The 22,197-nt window shown below is 39.1% G+C and overlaps 1 protein-coding gene across 2 annotated transcripts in view; it reads right to left on the minus strand.

The window, feature by feature from the left end:
- LOC129186794 (low-density lipoprotein receptor-related protein 1-like) overlaps positions 1–14,979 on the minus strand; it is a 167,210-nt gene extending 152,231 nt beyond the window's left edge. For both annotated transcript variants that reach the window (XM_054785405.1, XM_054785404.1), the window contains exon 1: positions 14,398–14,979. In XM_054785405.1, the coding sequence (XP_054641380.1) occupies positions 14,398–14,494 (97 nt within the window). In that variant the 5' untranslated portion in view covers positions 14,495–14,979. The remainder of the gene's footprint in view (positions 1–14,397) is intronic.
- Between the last annotated feature and the right edge of the window lie 7,218 nt (positions 14,980–22,197).

Below are 22,197 nucleotides of genomic sequence, written 5' to 3' on the forward strand. Positions count from 1 at the left end.
CCGGTAGATCACCAAGGTAGTTTGGGTCGATCGCGTAAACGTCACTTAAGCTCCCCTTCTGATTCGCGCTTGCTCCCCCGCAGCGTTTCAAGCTACACATGAAGATGCAACTTTCATCTTTATCATTGTGATTATGGATGAACTAACTCTGCGGTAAGATGTCTATATCTATAACAAAAGTTATCTGTTCACTTGTAGCGGCCAGTTACGTAGAAAAAAAAGTGTACTGTTGACTGGCTTTGCTTGGTGTCATGAACTCTACTACAGAAATCAGTGTTTTCTACACGTTTGCTTCTTAAACTATTATTTCATGATGAAATTAAATATGTGCCCATTGGTGAAACCTTTTCAATATGTTGCCTTGACTGGGGCTGCATTGTCTTTTGCATAATCATGTTAAGTTCTTGTATATGGATAATGTTAGATAGCAAATGCTAACTGGACGTAATACATGAACTGTGTGCCCTAATGAACGTTACATACTGAAGCTAATTTGACTGACATATCACCAGGACTCAAGTTATGTACACAACTATTTAGGAGTTCTGTGGAATTATTTTTATTTCCATATTGAAGTGAATTATGATAGCAACTACTTTGATTACCTGTAAACTTTGAAAATGGGAATGTGAAATACTAATCCTTCATATTTACAATAGAACTTCAGAGTTTACTGGTTACATTTTCTATATGTTATATGTTTTATAGAAGAGGTAGATCGTTTTGACTTGTACTTGCATGCTGAAAAAGTGTGTGCACTCCAGATATACATGTATAACGTACATAAATACCTACTCATATTTTATTAAAATAAATATAGTAAATATATATATACTTTCTATATGTATAGTAGTAGGTAGATCTTTGGGACTTGGTCATTTTAAAAGTAGCTCGTAGGCTAAAAAAGTGTGAGCACCCCTGGCCTAGTGGTTAGCATGTTGGCCACGCAGTGAGGAGATTGGGAAAAACTGGGTTCGAATCTGGGTTTGGGCATCTCTGTGTGGAGTTTGCATGTTCTCCCCGTGCATGCGTGGGTTTTCTCCAGGTACTCCGGTTTCCTCCCACATTCCAAAAATATGCATGTTAATTGTCCATAGGTATGAATGTGAGTGTGAATGGTTGTTTGTCTATATGTGATTGGTTGGCGACCAGTCCAGGGTGTACCCCACCTCTCCCCCGAAGTCAGCTGGAACAGACTCCCCTGCGACCCTAGTGAGAACAAGCGGCATAGAAAATGGATGGATGGATAGTTACAGGTTGGTTGTTGGTTTGTTTTTACTTTTCACTCTTTTTCTCCTGCGTGCTCCTTGTTGCTCCGTTCCGCACATGAAGGCATGGGGAGTACGAGGAGAAGACCCTCCGCAACCATAAGTCAGTTTAGATAAATCCCCCCGCTACGCCATCTCCACTGCGCACGCCGCACATAGCTTCAGTGGGAGAAGAATGACAATTAAGCCTACTTAACATGCCGCTGGGGGGAAACATGTTAAAGAAGATTATATGAAATTCTTTCATGCCTTTTCATGAGACCAGAGCAGGTTTCAACCCATGAAACACGGAGAACGTTTGAAGGAAGAGGTAATATTTTATATTATCATTATATTAGGGGGGCACCCCGACCTACCAAGAACTTTGACTTAATTTTATTTTAATTTCTATTTACTGTAGTGCCAGACCATAACAAGTAATTGAAGGTCACCTTTCAGATATAAGAGGTTTATACATTAGTCTTTTCTAAAACAAACTAAATATTCTTATCTTATTTACCTTATTTACATGACAGCATGTCATTTCTGTCTCAACATGGTCATATTTACAATTTATCATCTGCTCTCTGTATTAATTAAATGACACACAGTAATCCCTCGTTTATGGCGGTTAACTGCTTCCGGAACTGATTGTGATAAGCGAATTTCCGCCAAGTGGGATGCCTTCTTTATAAATGGAATATTTCCGTAGTTATAGCATAGAAAACCTGTTTACAATCTTCTAAATATATTTGTTTAACATTATTAGAGCCATCTAGACACGATGTACCGTAATTTCCCGTGTATAAGCCAGTCATTACCCAACATAACAGTCAGACTCACGGTTTCATCTTACAAACAACATTAAACTTATCACACTCCAACTGCACTCAAACGTTATACCTCAAAAATATAGAAAAATGTCAAATTTGATATTTAGTGAACAAAAAGATGTTACAGAAAGATTTTTTTTAAACAGAACACATCATCAAGAGGAAGAGGAAGAGGAAGAACGTCGTCAGCAGATATGACGTGTACGCCTGTGGAGCTAAGTACATTGCGTAATGTTTACACAAGGTCACTTCTGAAATTGATACTTTATTCACCTCCAAGAGAACACCGCGACATATTATGTTTTGTTTTCTATTTTATATGTACGGTATATTTAATGTATCTGTATTTCTGTTTAATTACGTAATTTAGTCAGCGGATATGACGTGTACACCCGTGGCGCTACGTACGTTACCGTACGTATGGTTTACGTAGGGTCACTTGTGTAATTGCTGGACATTACCTATTATTTCTGCTGGGTTTATCCTGTGGACTTCATAAGAACCGCGGTACAGTGGCCGCCTTTGAGTCATCATAGCGTGTGGATCCCTGCGTGGATTCTCCTGGATCCAGGTACGTCTCTGCTTTTATATGTTACGTTTCCCTTTTGTTTTTATTCATCATAACAGGCTTTGCAATCCTGGTGGTGTATTTATGGTGTTTATTACATAATTCCCAATCCAACAATGTTTTACATTTTGTTATAGTATAAACTGTATTTGATGTTGCTCGCTCGAGTGTGTGCAACGACAGCGACAGCGTTAGCAAACGTCGAGAATGGTGGCTTCTCTGCGTGTTTTGGTTATTTTTTTCCCCTTATGATGGACTATCTTTGCAATAGCGTTTTCCAAATTACATTTTTGAACGATTAGCAGTAGTTGTGATGTATAGGAGATGTCACGAGATTAGAACATGACCCCACCAAGCACCATGGCAAATGTAGTTTTTAGCCACATATTAGCCGCACCGGTGTATAAACCGCAGGGTTCAAAGTTTGAGAAAAAAGTAGCGGCTTATACACCGGGATTTACAATAGTCACTATTACATTCATTTTACCCAATATAGTAGATATAGTCAGAGAAAAGAATCCATTTAAGACAGTTTACCTGGAAGTGGAGCAAAATCAGTGGTGGGAAGGAAGAGACGTTGGGGCTTCAGAGTTGACTTTTAGCTTGATTTGGGTTACGGCTGCAACGGTAACCCGTGCCATTATTATGATTATCATCATTATTATTATTATTATGACTGTTATGTTATGTTATTATTATTGTGTCTGTTGTGACATAATTTAAACCTGCAATCAAAGCCTGTTGTTGTCTCACCGAACAATCAATTACACTTAGTGACCGATGTAGAATACGACAAGTTTAATGGTGGTCTTAATGGCTTACACTGTAATTGTATTTTATTGGTAATGGTTTAATTATTTTGATGCATACAGAAATGTATTTTCGGTCACCCTGTCAATGTCCACGTCGTCAATTTGTATTTTTAGTTCATTTAGTCATTCACTTAGTTCATTTTGTCCAAAAATATGCATATTTAAGCTATTTTTTGCCTAAATCAAGAACTTTCAAGCATAAAATTGGCTAAATGAACTAAAATACAAATATAATGCAGTCAGAAGATGCATTCAAAGACATTGTGATGCCATGTAGTATTCTACACTGGCCACTAGGTGTAGCCACTGCAGGAAGTACTGTCCTAAACAGGAAGTTTAAAAAACAACAACAACAACAACAACAAGGAACTCCACCAATGCTGTGAGTCTACATTATTGTCTACTATATGGGGAAATATACGGGTGGTATTTCAAGTCTAGTGGGCTCTAATAATGTTAAAAACCGTATTTAAAAAGGTCTTAAGCAGGTTTTCTATGTCGTAACTACAAAAATATTCCATTTATAAATAAGAAATTCCACTTTGCAGAAATTCATTTATCACGTTCAGGTGTGGAACCAATTAACCGCCATAAACGAGAGATTACTGTATTATTTATTTGGACTTTGTCAACTAATTTGGAGTCTTTCTATTGCTTTTTGTTATGAATGTTTGTGTAATGTAGCTGTGGCGGAGCAGTCACGTTACAGTCTGCTATGCTGACTCAACAGCGCCTCTGCTGGTCGCAGCCAAGTACTGCGCTCTATTCATGAATCAATCAATCAGTTCCACACATTTCATTTCTGAATGAATCCAGCAGTGTGGTTCCCAATCCCAGGCGCCATCACGCTGACAGGTGTTTCTAATATTTTGGCGACCTTATTTCGCTATCTCACCGCAACACACGACTGCAAAAACAAGACTAATACATCAAAATGATTGAAACGCCAGGCTTCTTTCTCTATTGTCAGTCCACAAAGAGCTGGGAGAGCTTTTATCAGGGTGTTGAATTGTTAAAGCTCCGCATCCTGTCAGGTTAGTCTGCTTCGATTCTTCCATACAAGGAATGAATGCTCATCTTGAAGGGGTTCAACTCTTCCCTCCCTCACACGTTTGTCACTGAAAAATGGATGTCAGATCCCGCAGTGAAAGAATAAAATGGACCTGAATGAATGTATGAATTGTACAGGCGGGTGCTTAAAATAGAAAGCGTTTTATCTGTTGACGGAGCCATTTATAATTCCCCACACTACAGGGAATCCAAGAGCTTTATCGAATATTCTGCCTTTCCAGATAAAAATGCTCAGTTTTGACGGTCAGACGCTTAGAGAAGTACAGACGTACAGTATACGACTGTACTGCGGTACTTTCTCCGGAAGCCATGCTTTTAGTCGTCATGGTAATGGCAGTGGAAGGGGACGGAGTGAGCAGTGGCTCATTTGCATGGGATAGGAAAGACCCACAAAACCAGCTGCTCTGAACAGGACTGTTTAGAGAGGGTTTTAAGTGTTGTGTAATTCTTGATATTTTATATTAAAATTGATGATGAATTTGTGAACAACGCAAGACACTTGGAGGTTTCAGCAGGGGGGAAAAAATAAGTATCGAGCTGATCAACACACGACACAACGTGATCTTGTGTGACTAACTTATTTGAACACGCAGTCCTCAATTGGATACAATTTGCGAACATGGCCGCAGTGTCAGCATTCGGACCGTCTCTACAAGTGGAATTGGCAAGTGAGCAGTGAAAAATGGAAGTACAAGAGGACTTGTAAAGAAGAAAAATGCCTCTGTCTCCTGTTTGGGTGTATTTGGGTCCAGATGATAAAGCAGAGGCTGCCAACACGCCTGAAACTGTGTGCACCGTTTGTCTCCAGAAAGTTGCCAGTAAGGAGGCCAGCACGTAAAACCGCTCCATAAAATATATAGAGTACAAAAGCTGTATCAAAATAAAGTACAACTGTACTGCATCCATCTCAAATGTGTTGAGAAAACAGGGGCAAATTGTTCGAAGCAGCTTTTAGCATTAATGCCGTGACGTTCCACAGCACACATGACAACATTATGTTAAAGGAGACAGTTTGTATTTTTCACAAATTAAAACACTTCTCAGGTGCCTTAGTAAAAATGCTTTAGTCAAAATACCCAAATATGAAGAATTACAGCCCCTACTAAAAAGAGTCCTGTCCAGAGCAGCAGTACGGCCATATACTGTACTTACTGTATGTACTTCTCTGACAGTGTCTCACCACCAAAACAGAGCATTACTATCTACTGTATTGTTACATTTGAAACAAGTTTTGTGTTGGTTCATGACTGTGTTCCTTTTAAAACAGACTAAGTTTCAGTTTCAGAAGTTGTGTATTTAGGAGAAAATTGTCAGTTAGCTTAACAAGGATATAAGATAGCATGACTCCCCAACACATAGCCTCCAAAACAGGAAATAAAATATGAATTTATAGTTATCGTATACGGTAAGCCCTCGTTTATCACGGTAAAAGGGTCACTGACACGATTTTTCAACTTTGCTTAAATATACGTATATATTCTATATTGTTTGTAATTATGTTCTATGTTGTTCGTTTTTTTTAAAGCAAACATTAAATTAGTAAAAATTTAATTTTCGGAGCGCTTATCGGCCATTTTGGGATGTCCTCTGGAACGAGGGGCGTTTCCCAGTTGACGTCAGTGCAGTCGACCAATCAGAGAATGGACGAGATAGAAGATGTTTACAGTGATTATAGCAAAGATTTGTGTCGTTAGTTTTCAGGGAGGAAGTCACATCTAGAGATGAAATAGAGAACTTACAGAACATGGAATTAAGCCGTTTGTTAGAACCACCGACCATGGGACTATATGTCTGATTTTGGAGCCTTTTTCATTGTGTTCGTTCATCGGCACCTCGCCCCTCAACCCACCGTCAACATATCGCTGTGGAAGTAAGTTTTACGACATGTACAAAGCTTTGAATGCTACTTGGAATACTATGGTGGCATAGTCTTTATAGTCCTGTTGCTAGCTCCTAGCATCCAAAATGCGTTTATGCCGTACTTGTAAAGGTGTTTCCTCATAGCAGCCCTCAGTGAAATGAACGTGAGGCGGTGCGCCGTATCACATACAAAGAAATGAGCATTTGCTTTGTTCTCCAGACATCCACTACTCTGGCCAAAGCATCGGTCAGCTTTCAATACGGCTCGCCCTGGCCATGGCGGAAAAGAAAACAAACTGACAATATCATTTGGACACTGTGAACAGTCAGCAGCAACAAAATATTTTGGCATGACTACTATTTTGATGAAAAATATACTTAACGAGATGGACGAGCTAACCCCAGTGTTGTTTAATAGCCTAAGATGAGAGCCGTCCCCATGGCCGTCCCTATGCCGACGTCACTGGGGCTGTCTTCTGAAACACACACTAACCAGGGTAGCCATCGCTAGCATATATGCTAAGCTAATAGTTGCTAACCATACAGTCGTTCTGTGCTTATTTGTTCATTAACTTCACAAGATAAGCCTAAAGCAATGCCCCACATAAAACAAAATAAAACATACATTTGTATTATTACATAGATTATTTTCTTTAAGTTAAGGCCATAAGCGCTATGCACACATCTTGTCTCGCATTGTCCCACAATTTTCTGTGGCAGTACGTGCCTTTTATTTATTTATGGCATGCCTGAAAAGCGTGAAGACGAGTTTGTGCACTGTCTCTGGTCTGTTTACGCATACGTTACGCACTTGACATGCAATTCGTGACGGAAAATGGTGCGCATTGGCATGAAAAACGATCACGCTCCCGCACGACCTATTTACATCATGTCAAGTACTATTCACGTCTAGCGCATGACGCGCATTGTTCCCTCATGTGTACGCGTTGTCGCCACCACTTCCGCTTCATCGTGGCATTATTTCGTCCTGCTGTGTCCCCCTGCGTCCCAGGTGACGCCACACAACAGCAGCTGCAGGTAAAGAATGTGCAAAGAGCAGGAAGGAGGCAATAAACTAGAACAAAAAAACAAAAAACAAAAGAGAGACACGGACAGTGTGGGAGAGGGAATTGCTGACTAGAAGAGAAGACATCCCTTTGGGCATTATGATCACTTATTAACAGAAAATCACAAGGAAGATCCGAGACGCAACAGAAATGACCTGAGAATTCCCACCGAATTGCTCCAAGAAGTAGTGGAAAAGTTAACCCATTCATGTGAATGAGGCACGCTTTGATACGCATTGTTTGCACATATGTTGCAGCGCAGGGATTAAAATTATTTCTACTCCCCCATGAGCCAGTTTCATACTGTTGTTTATGTGGTTATTTGTCCATTAGTGTCACAAAGATACACCTTGAAAAACCTAGTGTGACTCCCCTCAAAGCATATGACTCCAAAAGTAAATAAAGAGACATTTTATAAGTTGTAATGCCCTCTTTCCCCCCACATGAACCAGTGTAGCCATTTCTTGCCAATATGCTAAGCTAATACTTGCTAGCCAGTTCCATACAATTGTTTGTGGTTATTTGTTCATTCGCTTCATAAAGATAAGCCCAGGAAAGCTAAAATGACTCACTAAAAGCATGTACCCCCACATTTTATAAGTGTTTGTACAGTATATGGTGTACCATGTGTATTTTCTCCTTTACCGGAGAATTAAAGCCATAGAATCTCCTTTGAAATCATTTTTATTCCCACACAAATCAAACCAGGTGGGCCATTTATAGCATACAATACATGCTAGGCTAACACTTACTAGTCTAGCCAGCCACTGTAATTTGCTTTTCATCCAGCTCTCATCTAGAAAGATATTTACAAAAGCTTTCCATGAAGTACAACTGCGCTGAAAGTCTTTAATGGCATAAGAAACGTGATGACTTATATGAAAAATTTACAGTGATGAGCAAATGAAATTCATTGCTTGCATGCAATATTTGATGCTTCTCAGCATAGTAACGCAGCTGAGTTATGAGCCTTGCCTGTTATTTTCACTGACCAAAAGTACTAGATTATATATATCGCGAGGCAATGCAAAGTAGCTACTCATCTTGGTGTCACATTTAGATATTTAATCACCGTACAAGCTGAAATATGCACAGTTTAAAGGGTATTTTGAACAAGTCTCACATTCCAAATGCACTCCGTATTTGCAGACAGTAAAATATGAACCTTTCGGTCGTGTGGATCCCAAGTAATGCAGCCAAATGTTACAAGGGGTGAAGCGCCAAGAGATTAGAATCACAGATGGTAAGTTCATTTTAAGTTCTACTATTTTCCAACAATTTTTAAGACGTGTCAGAGGTCCCGCAGTAGTCTACTGGACGTGTGTTAGCCTTCATGCTGGATTTCACACACTTTAAAAAGCACTCGTGTGTGTAGCTGCATTGCTAATGACCTGTGTTTGTCCGTGCCTCGAATATGTGTCTCCAAAAAGCGATTGTGAACTTTAATCCACTTTTTATATATACAACGTCCAAAGTAATAGATGCCATATGTGGCATAAAGCAACGTAACATTAAGGAGTGGGAGAGGAGGATATGAGCGTTAGCGACACTAGCACAGCGCTAAGTGAGCCACAGCAACATCACGCTAGGTTAGCCTATTGGCTGAAGAAAAGCAAAATGATCAAACGTACACCTCTTGCTTCCGTAGATGACTGTCAGAGCTCCAGGCTACATTTAAAGATGTGTAGCGAAGCCTGCTTTACCTCACCGTATACATTATTGCTGGCTAAGCCTCTAAAGTCGCACAAAACGGCAGAGTTTGAACCACCGTCACAAAAGATGTCACCCAAAATCTCAGCATCCGTCAAAAGGTTCAGCGAGCTTCAAAGATACTAAATTTTGCTAGCTTGTAAATAAACACAGTAGGAACTTCTAAAATACTGCTTGAGGTCATACAATTTGGAATTCTGGCTAAATTTCCGTAAATATGTGCCTCTAAAAACCTCTAAAATCAATGTAGCTCTTGTGAGCTATCGTGCTAATATTCCACTAGCATTTCAACAGAAGCATCATGCTACAGTAGCTTAGCTTATTCGCTGATGAAAAACAAACAGAGAAAACTTAAGGCGCCCGTCTGTAGCTGACCGATGGATGATTGGCAGAGCTCCGGGTGTCATTTTAAGACGTGTAGCAAAGCCTGCTTCAACCCCATAACTTGCAAATGTGGGCATCTTCTCTCAAACAAGATTTTTCTCACATTTGCTCACCAAATGACTCTAGAACAGAAGTGTCCAAAGTGCAGCCTGGGGGGCATTTTCTGCCTTCAGCTGTTTTTTTATTGGCCTGCGGCACATTCTCAAAGTTTAACAAGGAAACCAAGAAAAACCCAACAGCAAAAACTGAAAAATCAGCAGTAATTTTACAAGAATAAAGTCAAAAAATGTTCAGAAAAATAATGCCATTTTAGTAGCAGAGTTGAAATAGTAAAGAAAAAAGAAGTTGTTATCTTAAAAGTCATAATAAAATGTTACAATATTACAGTTATTAGAAAAAAAATTGTTTTTTAGAAAACTGAAAACAAACAACAAATATTGAAAAATCAGCAGTAATTTTCAAATACTAAGAAAAAAAGAGACATTAAGAAAAAAGCTGTAAATGAACAAGAAAATGTCATCATTTTACTGCCGTAATATTATACTACCAATATAGTTTGGTCAATTAGATTGCAGAAAAAGTTATAATGTGACAGGAATAAAGTCAAAATATTATGGGAATAAAGTCATAATTATGAGAAGAAATTTTGCAAGAAGAAAGTTGAAATAGTTGGAAAATTAAAAAACACAGCTGTAATTTTAAAAAGATTAAAGTCAAAATGTTATGAGAAAATGTCATTTTAGTAGTACGGAATTGAAATATTAAAGACATTTTATTTTATTTTTTTTTTTAAGTCGGAATGTTAGGAGAAACAAACAAATCGAAATAAAGTTGTAATTGGTGGAAAATTAGGTCATGGAAAAAGTTATAACATTATGGCAATAAAGTCCAAATATTTGAGCAATCAAGTTATAATATTACAAAAAGAACAATTACAAAGATTATTTAGGAGGAAAGTTGAAATATTGAATAATATAATTTAAAAAACACAGCAAAAATGTAAAAAAAAAAAAAAAAGAGCAAAAAGTGAAGTTGATACTAATAATCGACTTTTTCACTAATACGGTAAAACTGAGATGCAGTTTCTTCTTTCATTTTTCATTAAGTGGCCCTCGCTGGATAAAGTTTGGACACCCCTGCTCTAGAGACGACTAGAAACATCATTAAAGATGTCAATTTTGCAAGACTGGGGACTTTAAAGAAGAGCTGCTTTGGTTATTAGGGAAAGTCTGTCAAAAATGCCAAAATAAGAAGTAATAAGTGAAATTTGAATAGATTTTTGAGGGTGATTTGATACGGTGAAGCAATGTGAATTCCTTCATTAGGGTCTTTGCCGCTAAGCCGCCAATTAGCAGCACTTTCTGAACAATTTGAGACTGTTCGCCGAGGTCTCCTGTGAGAAACAAAGAGCACTTTAGACCCAATTAAAACCGAGGGGCGGCTGGTGAGTGACCCGGCATGCCTGGCTACGGTACAGAACACGGCAAAACAACTCGCAGCGAATCAGAAGCAAAACTTACACGGCAAAATCTTTGAATGCAATGTATCAGCTTTTGCAAAGAAGTACAGTAACTGATTGGTACCAAAGAAGAAGCTGACATGGAACAGAATGAGTCACACATAATGAAACTATCCGCGAGGAAAACACACTTTCACAGCGTAGCGAGTCATTTTTCTCGTGTCGACCCGGACAAACCGCAGTGAATATTCAAGCGGACAGCCGACCGCTCATGATGACTCATCCAATCAAGCTGTTAGGCCTCAAGAAATGCACTAAATCAAATAAAGAATAAAAGAGTGTATTGTTAATAGCATGGCGGTGTGGCACTGTGTGCTGATTAACTTTGTCTCGAAGCAATTGAAGCCAAGAGTGCAGTACTTGGCTGCGGCCAGGAGAGGCGCTGTTGATCAAGTCCTGACTTAAGAAGCAGGGAAGCTCCATCACAACTCCGACAGGTAACATTACTCTGCAGTCTACACAACGTTTCATTACAAATTCCTTTCAGAAAGTTGCTCCTTCGGCCACTGAAAGGATGGATGGCGATGGGGAATCTTAAAGAAAACAATCCCTCCGTTTCTATTTTAGAAGAATCTAACGAATTGCCCTTTTCCTCAGTGGCCACATAGAGGTGTGTGTGAGTCTGACTGGGAGGCTTTTAATGGTTTCCAGAAGTTGTTCCAGTCTGTGAAGGTGTGCAAGGTCAGTCGTGGGAAGGGGAGGAGGGTGATGGGGTGGGCTGGTTTTATCCTGGAGAACAAAAATGTCCTACTGGTCCTCAACAAAGCCATGAAGAATATGCTGAACGCTGAACTTTTACTTCTCCAAATGGACGACGTAGTCATGAATTAACACACAAGAAATATACTGAGACTGGTGAAAGATCCTCTATATGACAGGAGTGCTCTGCTGTTTTTAAAGACATACAGTACTTCAAAAATGCAAGTCTTCAAGTCTTCCATACGACAGGAATGCGCTGCTATTTTTTAAACACTTGTCAAAGATCCTCTCTATAACAGGGGTGTGCTGCTGTTTTTAAGGGCCTACTGCAAAAAATGCGAGTCAAAGATCCTCTACATAACAACGCTCAGGTGTTTTCAGGAATCTGCTGCAAAAATGTTAGGAGCTCCCAGGTTTTGTCCAGAATGACAACACAAACAATACAGTAAGTTTACACTGGTCCAAGAGCTTCTATGTGACAGGTGCGCTCTGCTGTTTTTTAGCATTTCCTTCAAAAACAATAGTCAAAGATGCGGTGCTGCTTTTAAGGACCTCAAAATCACAGTGCTCTGCTGTTTTTAGGAATCTGCTGCAAAAATGATAGTCGCTCCCAAGTTTTTAAAACAAAAGTCAAAGATCCTCTTATACGACAAGAGTGTTCTGCTGTTTTTAAGAACCTACGGCCAAAAACAAGTGAAAGATGTTTGTACTGTTGTTTTTACGAACCTACACTGGTCAAAGTTCCTTTCTCTCGCAAGACTGTTCTGCGTTCTGCTGTTTTTAAGAACCTCCTGCACACAGTTGTCAAAGATTTTGTGCTGTTTTAAGGACCTCAGAATCACAGCATTCTGCTGTTTTTTGGCATCTGCTGCAAAAATGTTAGTCGCTCTCAAGTTTTTAAAACAAAAGCAATAAGTACACTGGTCAAAGATCCTCTAATACGACAAGGGCATTCTGCTGTTTTTAAGAAACTACTGCCAAAAACACAAGTCAAAGATCCTCTATGTGACAGGGGCGCACTGTTCTTTTTAAGAACCTACTGCCAAAAACGCTAGTCAAAGATCCTGTGCTGTTTTTAAGGACCTCAAAATCACAGTGCTCTGCTGTTTTTAGTAATCTGCTGCTTTACGATAGTTGCCCCCAACAGAAGCAATACACTGGTCGAAGATCCTCTTATGTGAAAAGAGTGTTCTGCTGTTTTTAAGAACCTACTGCCAAAAACACAAGTCATGTGACAAGAGAGCTCTGTTGTCTTGAAGAAAACCTTGTCAAAACATTTGTCAAAGATCCTCTATGTAACACTAGCTGTTGTTTGTAAGGACCTACTGCATAAGAACACTAGTCAAAAATCCTCTATATGACAGCACTCTGCTGTTTTTAGGAATCTGCTGGAAAATGTTAGTTGCTCCCAAGTTTTGTCATCAATTAAAACATAAGCAATCTACAGTATACACTGGTCAAAGATCCTCGATATGACAGTGCTCTGCTGTTTTTAGGAATCTGCTGGAAAATGTTAGTTGCTCCCAAGTTTTGTCATCAATTAAAACATAAGCAATCTACAGTATACACTGGTCAAAGATCCTCGATATGACAGTGCTCTGCTGTTTTTAGGAATCTGGGAATCACTTTTAAGGAATGCTCTGCTGTTTTTAAGGACCTAGGCAACACAAAGATCCTATGTATGACAAAAACACTCTTTTCGAGAACCAAACGCAAAAACAACAATCAAAGATCCTCTATATGAAAGTGCTCTGCTTTTTTTTTTAGGAATCTACTGCAGTTTTGTCATCAATTAAAACACAAGCAATATATTTATGCTGGTCAAAGATCCTCTCATACGACAGGAGTGCTCTGCTGTTTTTAGGGATCACTGCTCTCAAGTTTTGTCAAAAATACAAGCAACTGGTCAAATCCACGATATGACAGGAACACTGCTTTCTTTTTTTTTTTTGGAAGGAACACTGCTTTCTTCCATAACAGACAGCAAAAACACTAATCAAAGATCCTCTATATAGCAGCGCTCTGCTGTTTGTAAGAATCTACTACTCTCAATTTTTGTCTGGAATTAAAACACAAGCAATATATCACAGATATACAGTATATCAAAGATGCTCTGCTGTTTTTAAGAACCTCCTACAAAAATGCCAATCGAAGATCATCTATATATGACAGCGCCCCGCTGTTTTTAGGAATCTTGCAAAAACGTAAGTCGCCCCGTTTTGAACTGAACTCACAGGGGGCGGGAGCGGTCTACTGTGATACCTGGGCCGGATTTGGCCCGGGGGCCGCGAGTTGAGGAGCCGTGACATGGAGTATGTGACAGGGAAGGGGTGTTGTTGTGAGGTGGGGGGGTGAAGATGTCTCAGCAGTGCACTGTTCAGCAAATATGAGTCAAATGTGTCATTTTAAAGCCACGCCACCTCTCAAAAGTCCACAAACTGAAAAGCTATTACGTAGCAAGTGTTTGCATTTTGGCATTCCCATTAAAAAACAATTGCTACCGGGGCCTCAATGAAAGCTAATACTGAAATATGCAAATATTCCCACGAACAAAAGAGCTATCAAGATGCAGGTATGCTGAGCACATCCAAACAAAGCAGCAGGTGATAGACAGGAAGCCTGCTTACCATCAACAGCCCTGGATGGAGACACCACTTCCGAGCTGTGCAACATTCCCAACACGAGCAATCCTGCTGCCAGCACGTTGGCCACGGTGCGCAACATTGTTGTGGTTTATCTGGAGGGAATATTAGTCATCAATCGCCTCCTGGTGCTGTCACGCTGGTAGGCTGCACACAGGCGGGAGAGGATGCTCCTCACTGGAGATCCACCGCTGCTATGTCACACACACAACACTGTCAAGGCTCAAAGGTTCAAAGGCGCAAGGCTTCCGGCTCGGTCTTCTCCCAGCCAGCCCGGGGCTGCCTCGGGGCTCCCCGGGTGCATGGACAGCCCGGCCACCCTCACAAAGGCTAGCGGGCTCGGCTAGCCTGGCTTTCTGTCGCGCTGGAGCCTCCAATCATGCAAGCTCGCCCGGCTGGGGTTCGTTTCGCTTCTCGTCCAAGGGGGAGGCTGAGTGCACGGAGTCGTGAAGCCTGCTGGAAAAGGTTGCACACTCCCGGTTGTTGCACGCCGCCACCTCTGCCTCTGCTGCCGCCGCTGGCCACAGATTGAGAGGCTGGAGGCTCCAAGTGCCGTCAGCCAGCCGTCTGATGAGTGACGTCGGCTGGCCCTCCCCTCCCCGGCCTCCTCCCCCTCTTCCTCCTTCTCCTCCTCCCAGGGCACACGACACCTCCGTTCACCTCCATCATGTCCCCAAGTAGGCTATTCTCTTCATTTCATCATTTCATTTCATTTCTTCACTGCAATAAACGCACTTATGTCTGTGGAGGCCATGTTTACTCACAATTATTCAACTTTCATTTCCAATGTATTTCTTTAGATCAGTCCACTATTGTGCAAAATTGACGTCTTTAACGACGTTAAAACAGTCATGAGTCATTTGTGTCTCAAGTTTTTTCCAGCGAGGCCACTTTGATATTTTCTAAAGATATGCTCAAAAGTTCTATATATGTAAAAAAAAAAAAAAAACGTATCTTAGCTTTGTGATATAGTTGAAAAAGCCTTTGCTCCCTTTTCCCCATTTTTGCTGTCGTTCCAGTTATTTCAATGTTCCTCTTAAATCATCTTTGTAAATTTTATTTTTGTAATATTTAGTCCCATAAAATTTGACTTCTTTCCCATAATATTTTGACTTTATTCTACTAACATTATAACTTTTTCCGCAACCTAATTTTCCAAAAATTACACCTTTATTTTTTTTGTTTGTTTCACATAATAGTACGACTTTAAAGTAGTTGTCTTTTTTCTTTTATATTACGACTTTATTGTCCTAAAATTATGACTTTTTTTTTTGTTAAATTACAACTTTTATTTTCTTGTAAAATTACTGCTGATTTTTCCACTTTTGCTGTTGAGTTTGTTTTTTTGTTTTTTTGTTTTTTGTTAAATCCGATTTTTTAAACGTGCCGCAAGCCAATAAAAAAAACAGCCACAAATGGCCCCGGGCCCACACTTGGGACACGTCTGATTTCATTTAGATAAATACTTTATTGATTCTTTGCAGGAAATCACTTTACTACAGCAGCAACGTTTACAGACATACAGTACAAACAAAAATACTAATATTTTAAGTTAAAAAAAGGGGAAACAATTTAAATGAAGTTCTATAAAATATAATAAAATAAATAAAACAAATAATATAAATGTGCATTATATTAATACTCGTGTGTTAATTCTTGCATATCAGCAATCACAGCATAAAATGTGCAGTGCTGAAATGTGCAATTTTGAAAGAGATGCAGTATACCATTTGTACACAGGTAGGGTACAGGCCAACAGTTAGGACACACAACACAACCGATGGTCCCCACCCCATTAATAAGGCAGTAAATTCCACTAAGTAACCCTGACAAGGCACACCTGTGAAGTGAAAACCATTTCATGAGGCTCATTGAGAGAACACCAAGGGTTTACAGCGCTATCAAAAAAGCAAAGGGTGGCTTTGAGGAATCTAAAATATAGGACATATTTAGCGTTATTTCACACTTTTTTGTACATAATTCCACATGTGTTCATTCATAGTTTTGATGCCTTCAGTGAGAATCTAGTCATGAAAAGAAAGAAAACGCAGTGAATGAGTAGGTGTGTCCAAACTTTTGGCCTGTAATGTATATGCAATCCAAAAGTGCCTAAAAATTTCTGTTTTAGTCAAATTTTAATCACAATCAACAAATTACTGGCAAAATCACAAACTCATCCGATCTTGAACATTTGCAAATACAAAAAAAAACTGCATCAGTATCCAGATCGGATCGGATCGGATCGCCCTGTATTTACTTGGTATCGGGTTGATGCCAAAATGTGCAGCATCGTCCACCCCATTTCCTGGTAAAGTCAAAATGTACCCAATGGCCGTGTGATTCCAAAAGCAAAGAAATGTAATGATAGTAATAGGAAAATGTCATTAAATACAACGAAACTGACGTCTTATATTCTAAATAAAATGATTAGAACTAGGAATTGTGAAATATAATTGTAATTGTGAATAAAAAGTATTGTACTGCACTGCATTTTTGGTTAAAATATCAAATTTCCAACTAAATGAGTGCAAGATTGGAATGGATTGTTACTAATGATAGTTATTCCAATCGAGGCGACTGGACTCTTCTTATTTGTTGAAGATGTTTCGCCTTTCATCCAAAAGCCTTCTTCAGTTCAAATTTGTTTAGCTGTGGACTCTCTCTATTTAAGTTTCTGGTGGGTGTGTCCCGTGCAGGGTGTTCCTCCAGATTACAGAATTTGGACATCAAGGAATGTCCCGTCTTTGTTAAGATACACATACTGCTCTCCTGCGTTGTATAAGGGTTGCTTGGTCTCTCCAATGTAGAGGTCATTACACCCCTGTCTTGTGTTCAAGTGAGTGATGGGAGTCAAAGAGCAGGTACTGGTTTTCTGTAGACCTCAAATGAAAATCAAAGATAGGTTCTTGAAACATTGTAGAAGATCTTACTGCACATATTGCTTGGGCTTTCATTTAGGAAAAAAAAAAATAACAACAGCAGAAATGGAAAAAAACCCTGTAATTTCACACGAATAGAATAAAATTATTAAGAGAAAAAAAAGCATTGTAACAAGAAAAATAGTCACATTTTATGAGAATAAAGTAGTAATATTATGGGGAAAATAATGTCATTTTAGTAGCACAGAGTTGAAATATTAAAAAAATATATGTTGTTTTTTTTTTAAGTTGTAATAGCATGAGAAACAAACAAAACAAAATAAAGTTGTCATTTCTGGAAAATTAGGTTGGGGAAAAAGTTATAATATTATGGGAATGAAGTCCAAATAGTATGGGAATAAAGTCATAAAATTACGGAAAGAAAATTTACAAAGATCATTTAAGAAGAAAGTTGAAATATTTGGGAAATAAAAATTAAAAAAACAGCAAAAATTGGAGAAAAAGGAGTAAAGAGCAAAGTTCATTCTAATAATAGACTTTTTCACCTATATCACAAAGCTGAAATGCATTTTTTTACTGAAAATATAGTATATCATTTCTTATCTTATTTACATGTGTTGCGTTACAAAATATCAAGGTGGCCCTTGCAGCCTTTCATCTCACTATGTGGCCCACGTTGGAAAAGGTGTGGCCACCCCGGTGTAAAATATACTTCAACATATACTTCCCTATTAATTACTGCATGTTCAGCTATACAGTATGTGTGTGAAACGCTGCACAACAGTGACACCTACCGGCCAGATAATGTCGGTGTTGCACAGAACAAAGGGTTCTTTGTGTGAAAGGAATGAAGGGGGGAAAGTACTTTCCTGTAACTCACTACCACACCAAAAAAAAAAAAAACTGATGTCCAGCCCAAAATCTTAACGAGGCCAGCGATTCTATTACACAAAGAGAAATGACTAGCTTATTTCGGCATTTCACTTCACGTTCTTGCTTATTTTAGTGCTTTCATTGGTGCTCTCAAATGTGGTCATGCCAGATGTTCCCCCCATCCAGATTTAACCCAAACACAAATGCAGTCAAAGGGAATACACGATTACTCTATGCGAACATAGTGCGTAATTTAAATGTAACTTAAATACAGCTAGCTAGACTCTCGACGTAACTCAATACGATTCAATTGACGTCATTTTTACGTTGACTTAGTTGCATCAAATGTTTTCTCTAAGTCTCACATGGTGAGTTTAAGTTTAATTGATGTATATGTACTTCAAGTGTAACATTAGTGTGGCATTTCTTCGACGTTCATTGTGGCTCGAATGTAGCCAGTAGATATTTAGTGTAATTAATACAACCCACCGGCAGGTGGCAGCAAAACACAAGGCATCCTGATCAGCAACAGGCACGCTTACTATTATTCTAGATTTGAACGTAAACTATTCTTGGTACCACATTCAACAACAGGTCAAAAGGCCTCTTTTATCGAAGGTGTATATCGTAGATTATTTGGTAATTTACCATGCAACAACGGGATGAAAATGGGAGTTCAGGACATTCATTGAGTGAATTAAAAATAACAATTATTGACCAATTGAGTGTTACTTTTTGCCATAGTCGACCAGCGAAATGTAGTCAAAGGCCCATCTCCAGTATCTCCATCAATACACCATTAAAGCCTGCTCTTATTCATCTAAAGAGCCCATTCCTATTCCAGGAGTAGCTGTGGTGTATTGATTTGGAGCATCTGCTGCATCAAAGTTGTAACATGATGCTTTTGATCATAAGGGATGGCTCAGTGCACACTTCCACATTCCATACAGATACTCAAGTCCCTCTGTAAAACCATACACCCTTTATACTTACAGTTCAATCTGAAAAACTATACTGAGGTACAGTGTTCCCCATATGAGGGGTGGGGGTGGAGAAGTGTGTGATTAGCTTGCCCCCTGCTCTACTGGGCCAACTGTGCTGGATGAGAACGTGAAAACACTCTTTGCCTGGCTTATGTCCTGACCGGGACAAGTATTTCATCTGTCATTCTCTCATCCACGATGCTCCGTCCTCCGCCCACTTCACTGCAGAGCTGATAGAAGCCAGGCTGCCCGAACATGATCGAGGAAGACAACATTTCCTTTTCCCCCCGCCCTTACAGTTTTATTCTTAACATGCATGGCGTGTCAAAAAACACAAGGCAACTCAAAATGCACTTCAACTGGCAAGTGACGAAAACAAGCAAGCAGTCCGAGGGCAGCATATGACATGAGAATGTTCATAAAACACAACACTAACGCGACAAACTCAGCAGTTTTCACACTTCGCCCTTCCAACGGTACAAGTATCACTCCTTTACCGCTAAAGGTCACCGAAAAAGCAGCATTCACTCTTTCTCTAAAACCTAATCATCAGGTTAGAAATCCATGGGTAATAATGGGAATGGTAATGGTTTAATTGGTAACACTTTACTATGAGGTACACAAAATTACAGTGGTTAATGAACCTACCTAACCCTAACCCTAACCACCACTCATAGTAACCCGACCTGTTTCACACCTGCCTGCACCGGGGCTCAAACACAGGACCTTCGTAATGCGAGGCGAGGGTGCTGACCACGCGACTAAAAGCCCGGACCGTTTGGCTGCATGTTCAGCACGGCTCTTGAGGCAGAGGGAGTGAGGTTTACCAACGTACACTCGCACAGCCTCACAGACTGGCATCTGTTACACTAGTCTAAATTTATGTGTCTTAGTCATTAGTTCCTCATTAGTTCTTCATTATTCCTCAGTAACTACTCTACTTATTAGTTCCTCGTTAGTTCTTCATTAGTTCCTCAGTAACTAGTCTAAATATATGTGCCTTAGTCATTAGTTCCTCAATAGTTCTTCATTAGTTCCTCAGTAACTATTGTATTTTCATGTACCTTATTGGAAAGTGTGAGCGTTTAATTTATTTGAGCATGCATACAAGTTACACTGGAATACATCACACATTACAATCAAGGAGTAGGAAGAATGAAAGCGTATTTCATCCTACCCCCCCACCCGTTTTACATCAATTGCAATACATTTGTTCACTTCCTGTATTCCAAATGCACTCTCTTCTGGTTGACTACATAGGAATATGTGAAGGTAATGTAACAATGTGGTAAAATAGTAGTCACATTTCTTGTCACCGTAACTTCTTCATATGACGATCATAATAAATAACAAGTATGAAATAGACATAACAGAACATAGCTGATAATGGGGGAGTACTGGCAATGAACTCACAAAAATGAAGAGTTAGCAATAAGGGTGGTAGTGAGTAGATATAGCACTGACAAATAAAACAGAAGAGAACGGACTTGGATAATGGGTGAGTACTGGCAATGTACTCACATAAGAAGGAGGAGTAATGAGTGACAAGAATGAAGAGTTAGTAGTGAGTGTAGTAGTAATTAGACATAGCATTGCATGTACACAGTGGCTCAGTGCCCTTTGCAAACATCAACTGCTTGCATTGTTTCTTGAAATGGCTCATCTTAGTGCATTGTTTGAGTTCCTTGCTAAATCCGTTCCATAATTTGATTCCACATCCTGAAATGCTGAAGGTTTTTAGCGTTGTTCTCGCGTATAAATGTTTTAAGTTGAATTTTTCCCTGAGGTCACATTTCTCCTCTCTTGTTGAGAAGAATTGTATGACATTTTATTTTAAAATTAACTAGACCAGCAAATTTTAATAATTGTGATTTTAGAAATGAGAGGATTTGGTATGTTCTTTGTATGTTCTTGTATGAGTGATTTTTGATCGAGGACGAATTTTGCTTTTTTCAATATTGATGTATTTCTCACCACTTTATGTTGTATATTTTTAATGTGAGATTTCCAGCTCATCTTTTCATCTATAATGACCACCAGAAATGTATTTTCGTTCGATTTGTATTTGCATATAAGTATCTTTTCTGCTATTACCAAATAGCATTATCTTAGTTTTACTTAGGTTCAGGGATAGCCTGTTTTTATCAAACCATCTTTTTAGTATAGTCATTTAAGTCTTTCATGACTTTACAGATGTCACTTATGTATAAGTTGAACAGTTGTGGGCCCAGTACTGACCCCTGGGGTACGCAGCACGATATATTTAAGCATGCTGAAGTCTATTCTCCTAGCTTTACATGTTGCTTTCTGTTAGCCAGATAGCTTTGAACCCAAATCAACACTAACCCTCTGATTCCATAACTTTCTAATTTTGTAATTAGGATGTTGTGATTAATTGTATCCAAAGCTTTTGTCAAATCCATAAATACTGCAGCTGCGCCCTTTCCACCGTCTATAGCGGTGGTAATTTCCTCTGTAATTTCGATCACTGCCATGGAAGTTGAAATGTTAGCTCTGTAGCCGTATTGGCTGTCCGCAAGTAATTTATTCTTCTTAATAAATTTGTCCAACCTGTTGTTGAATAACTTTTCAATAATTTTGTAAAATTGTGGTAATAACAAAACAGGGCGATCATTTGTAAAACGATGTTTGTCTCCATTTTTGAAAATTGGAGCTATTATAGCTGTTTTCATTTTGTTTGGAAATGTACCGAAATCTGAAATGATAAGTTACTGATGTACGTCAGCGGTCCTGCGACCTGGTTGATTACCATTTTTATCATTTCCATATCGATTCCATTACAATCAGTTGGTGTTTTTGTTTTCCATTTATTGACAATGTCAATGATTTCCTTTTTTGTCACATCGGTGAGGAACATTGAGCTAGACTTCCTGTCTACCGTTTCGTCCCGTTCCTCCACTGAACAGAAATTTGGGATCTTTTCCTCCTGTTTTGGTCCAATATTTACAAAGTTGTTGTCAAACTTTCCAACGACTTCATTCATATCATCATAATTGGCATTTCCAACCGTGAAATAATGAATGCAATCT

The sequence above is a fragment of the Dunckerocampus dactyliophorus genome, chromosome 8 (assembly GCF_027744805.1).
Source record: "Dunckerocampus dactyliophorus isolate RoL2022-P2 chromosome 8, RoL_Ddac_1.1, whole genome shotgun sequence".
Lineage (NCBI taxonomy): Eukaryota > Metazoa > Chordata > Actinopteri > Syngnathiformes > Syngnathidae > Dunckerocampus > Dunckerocampus dactyliophorus.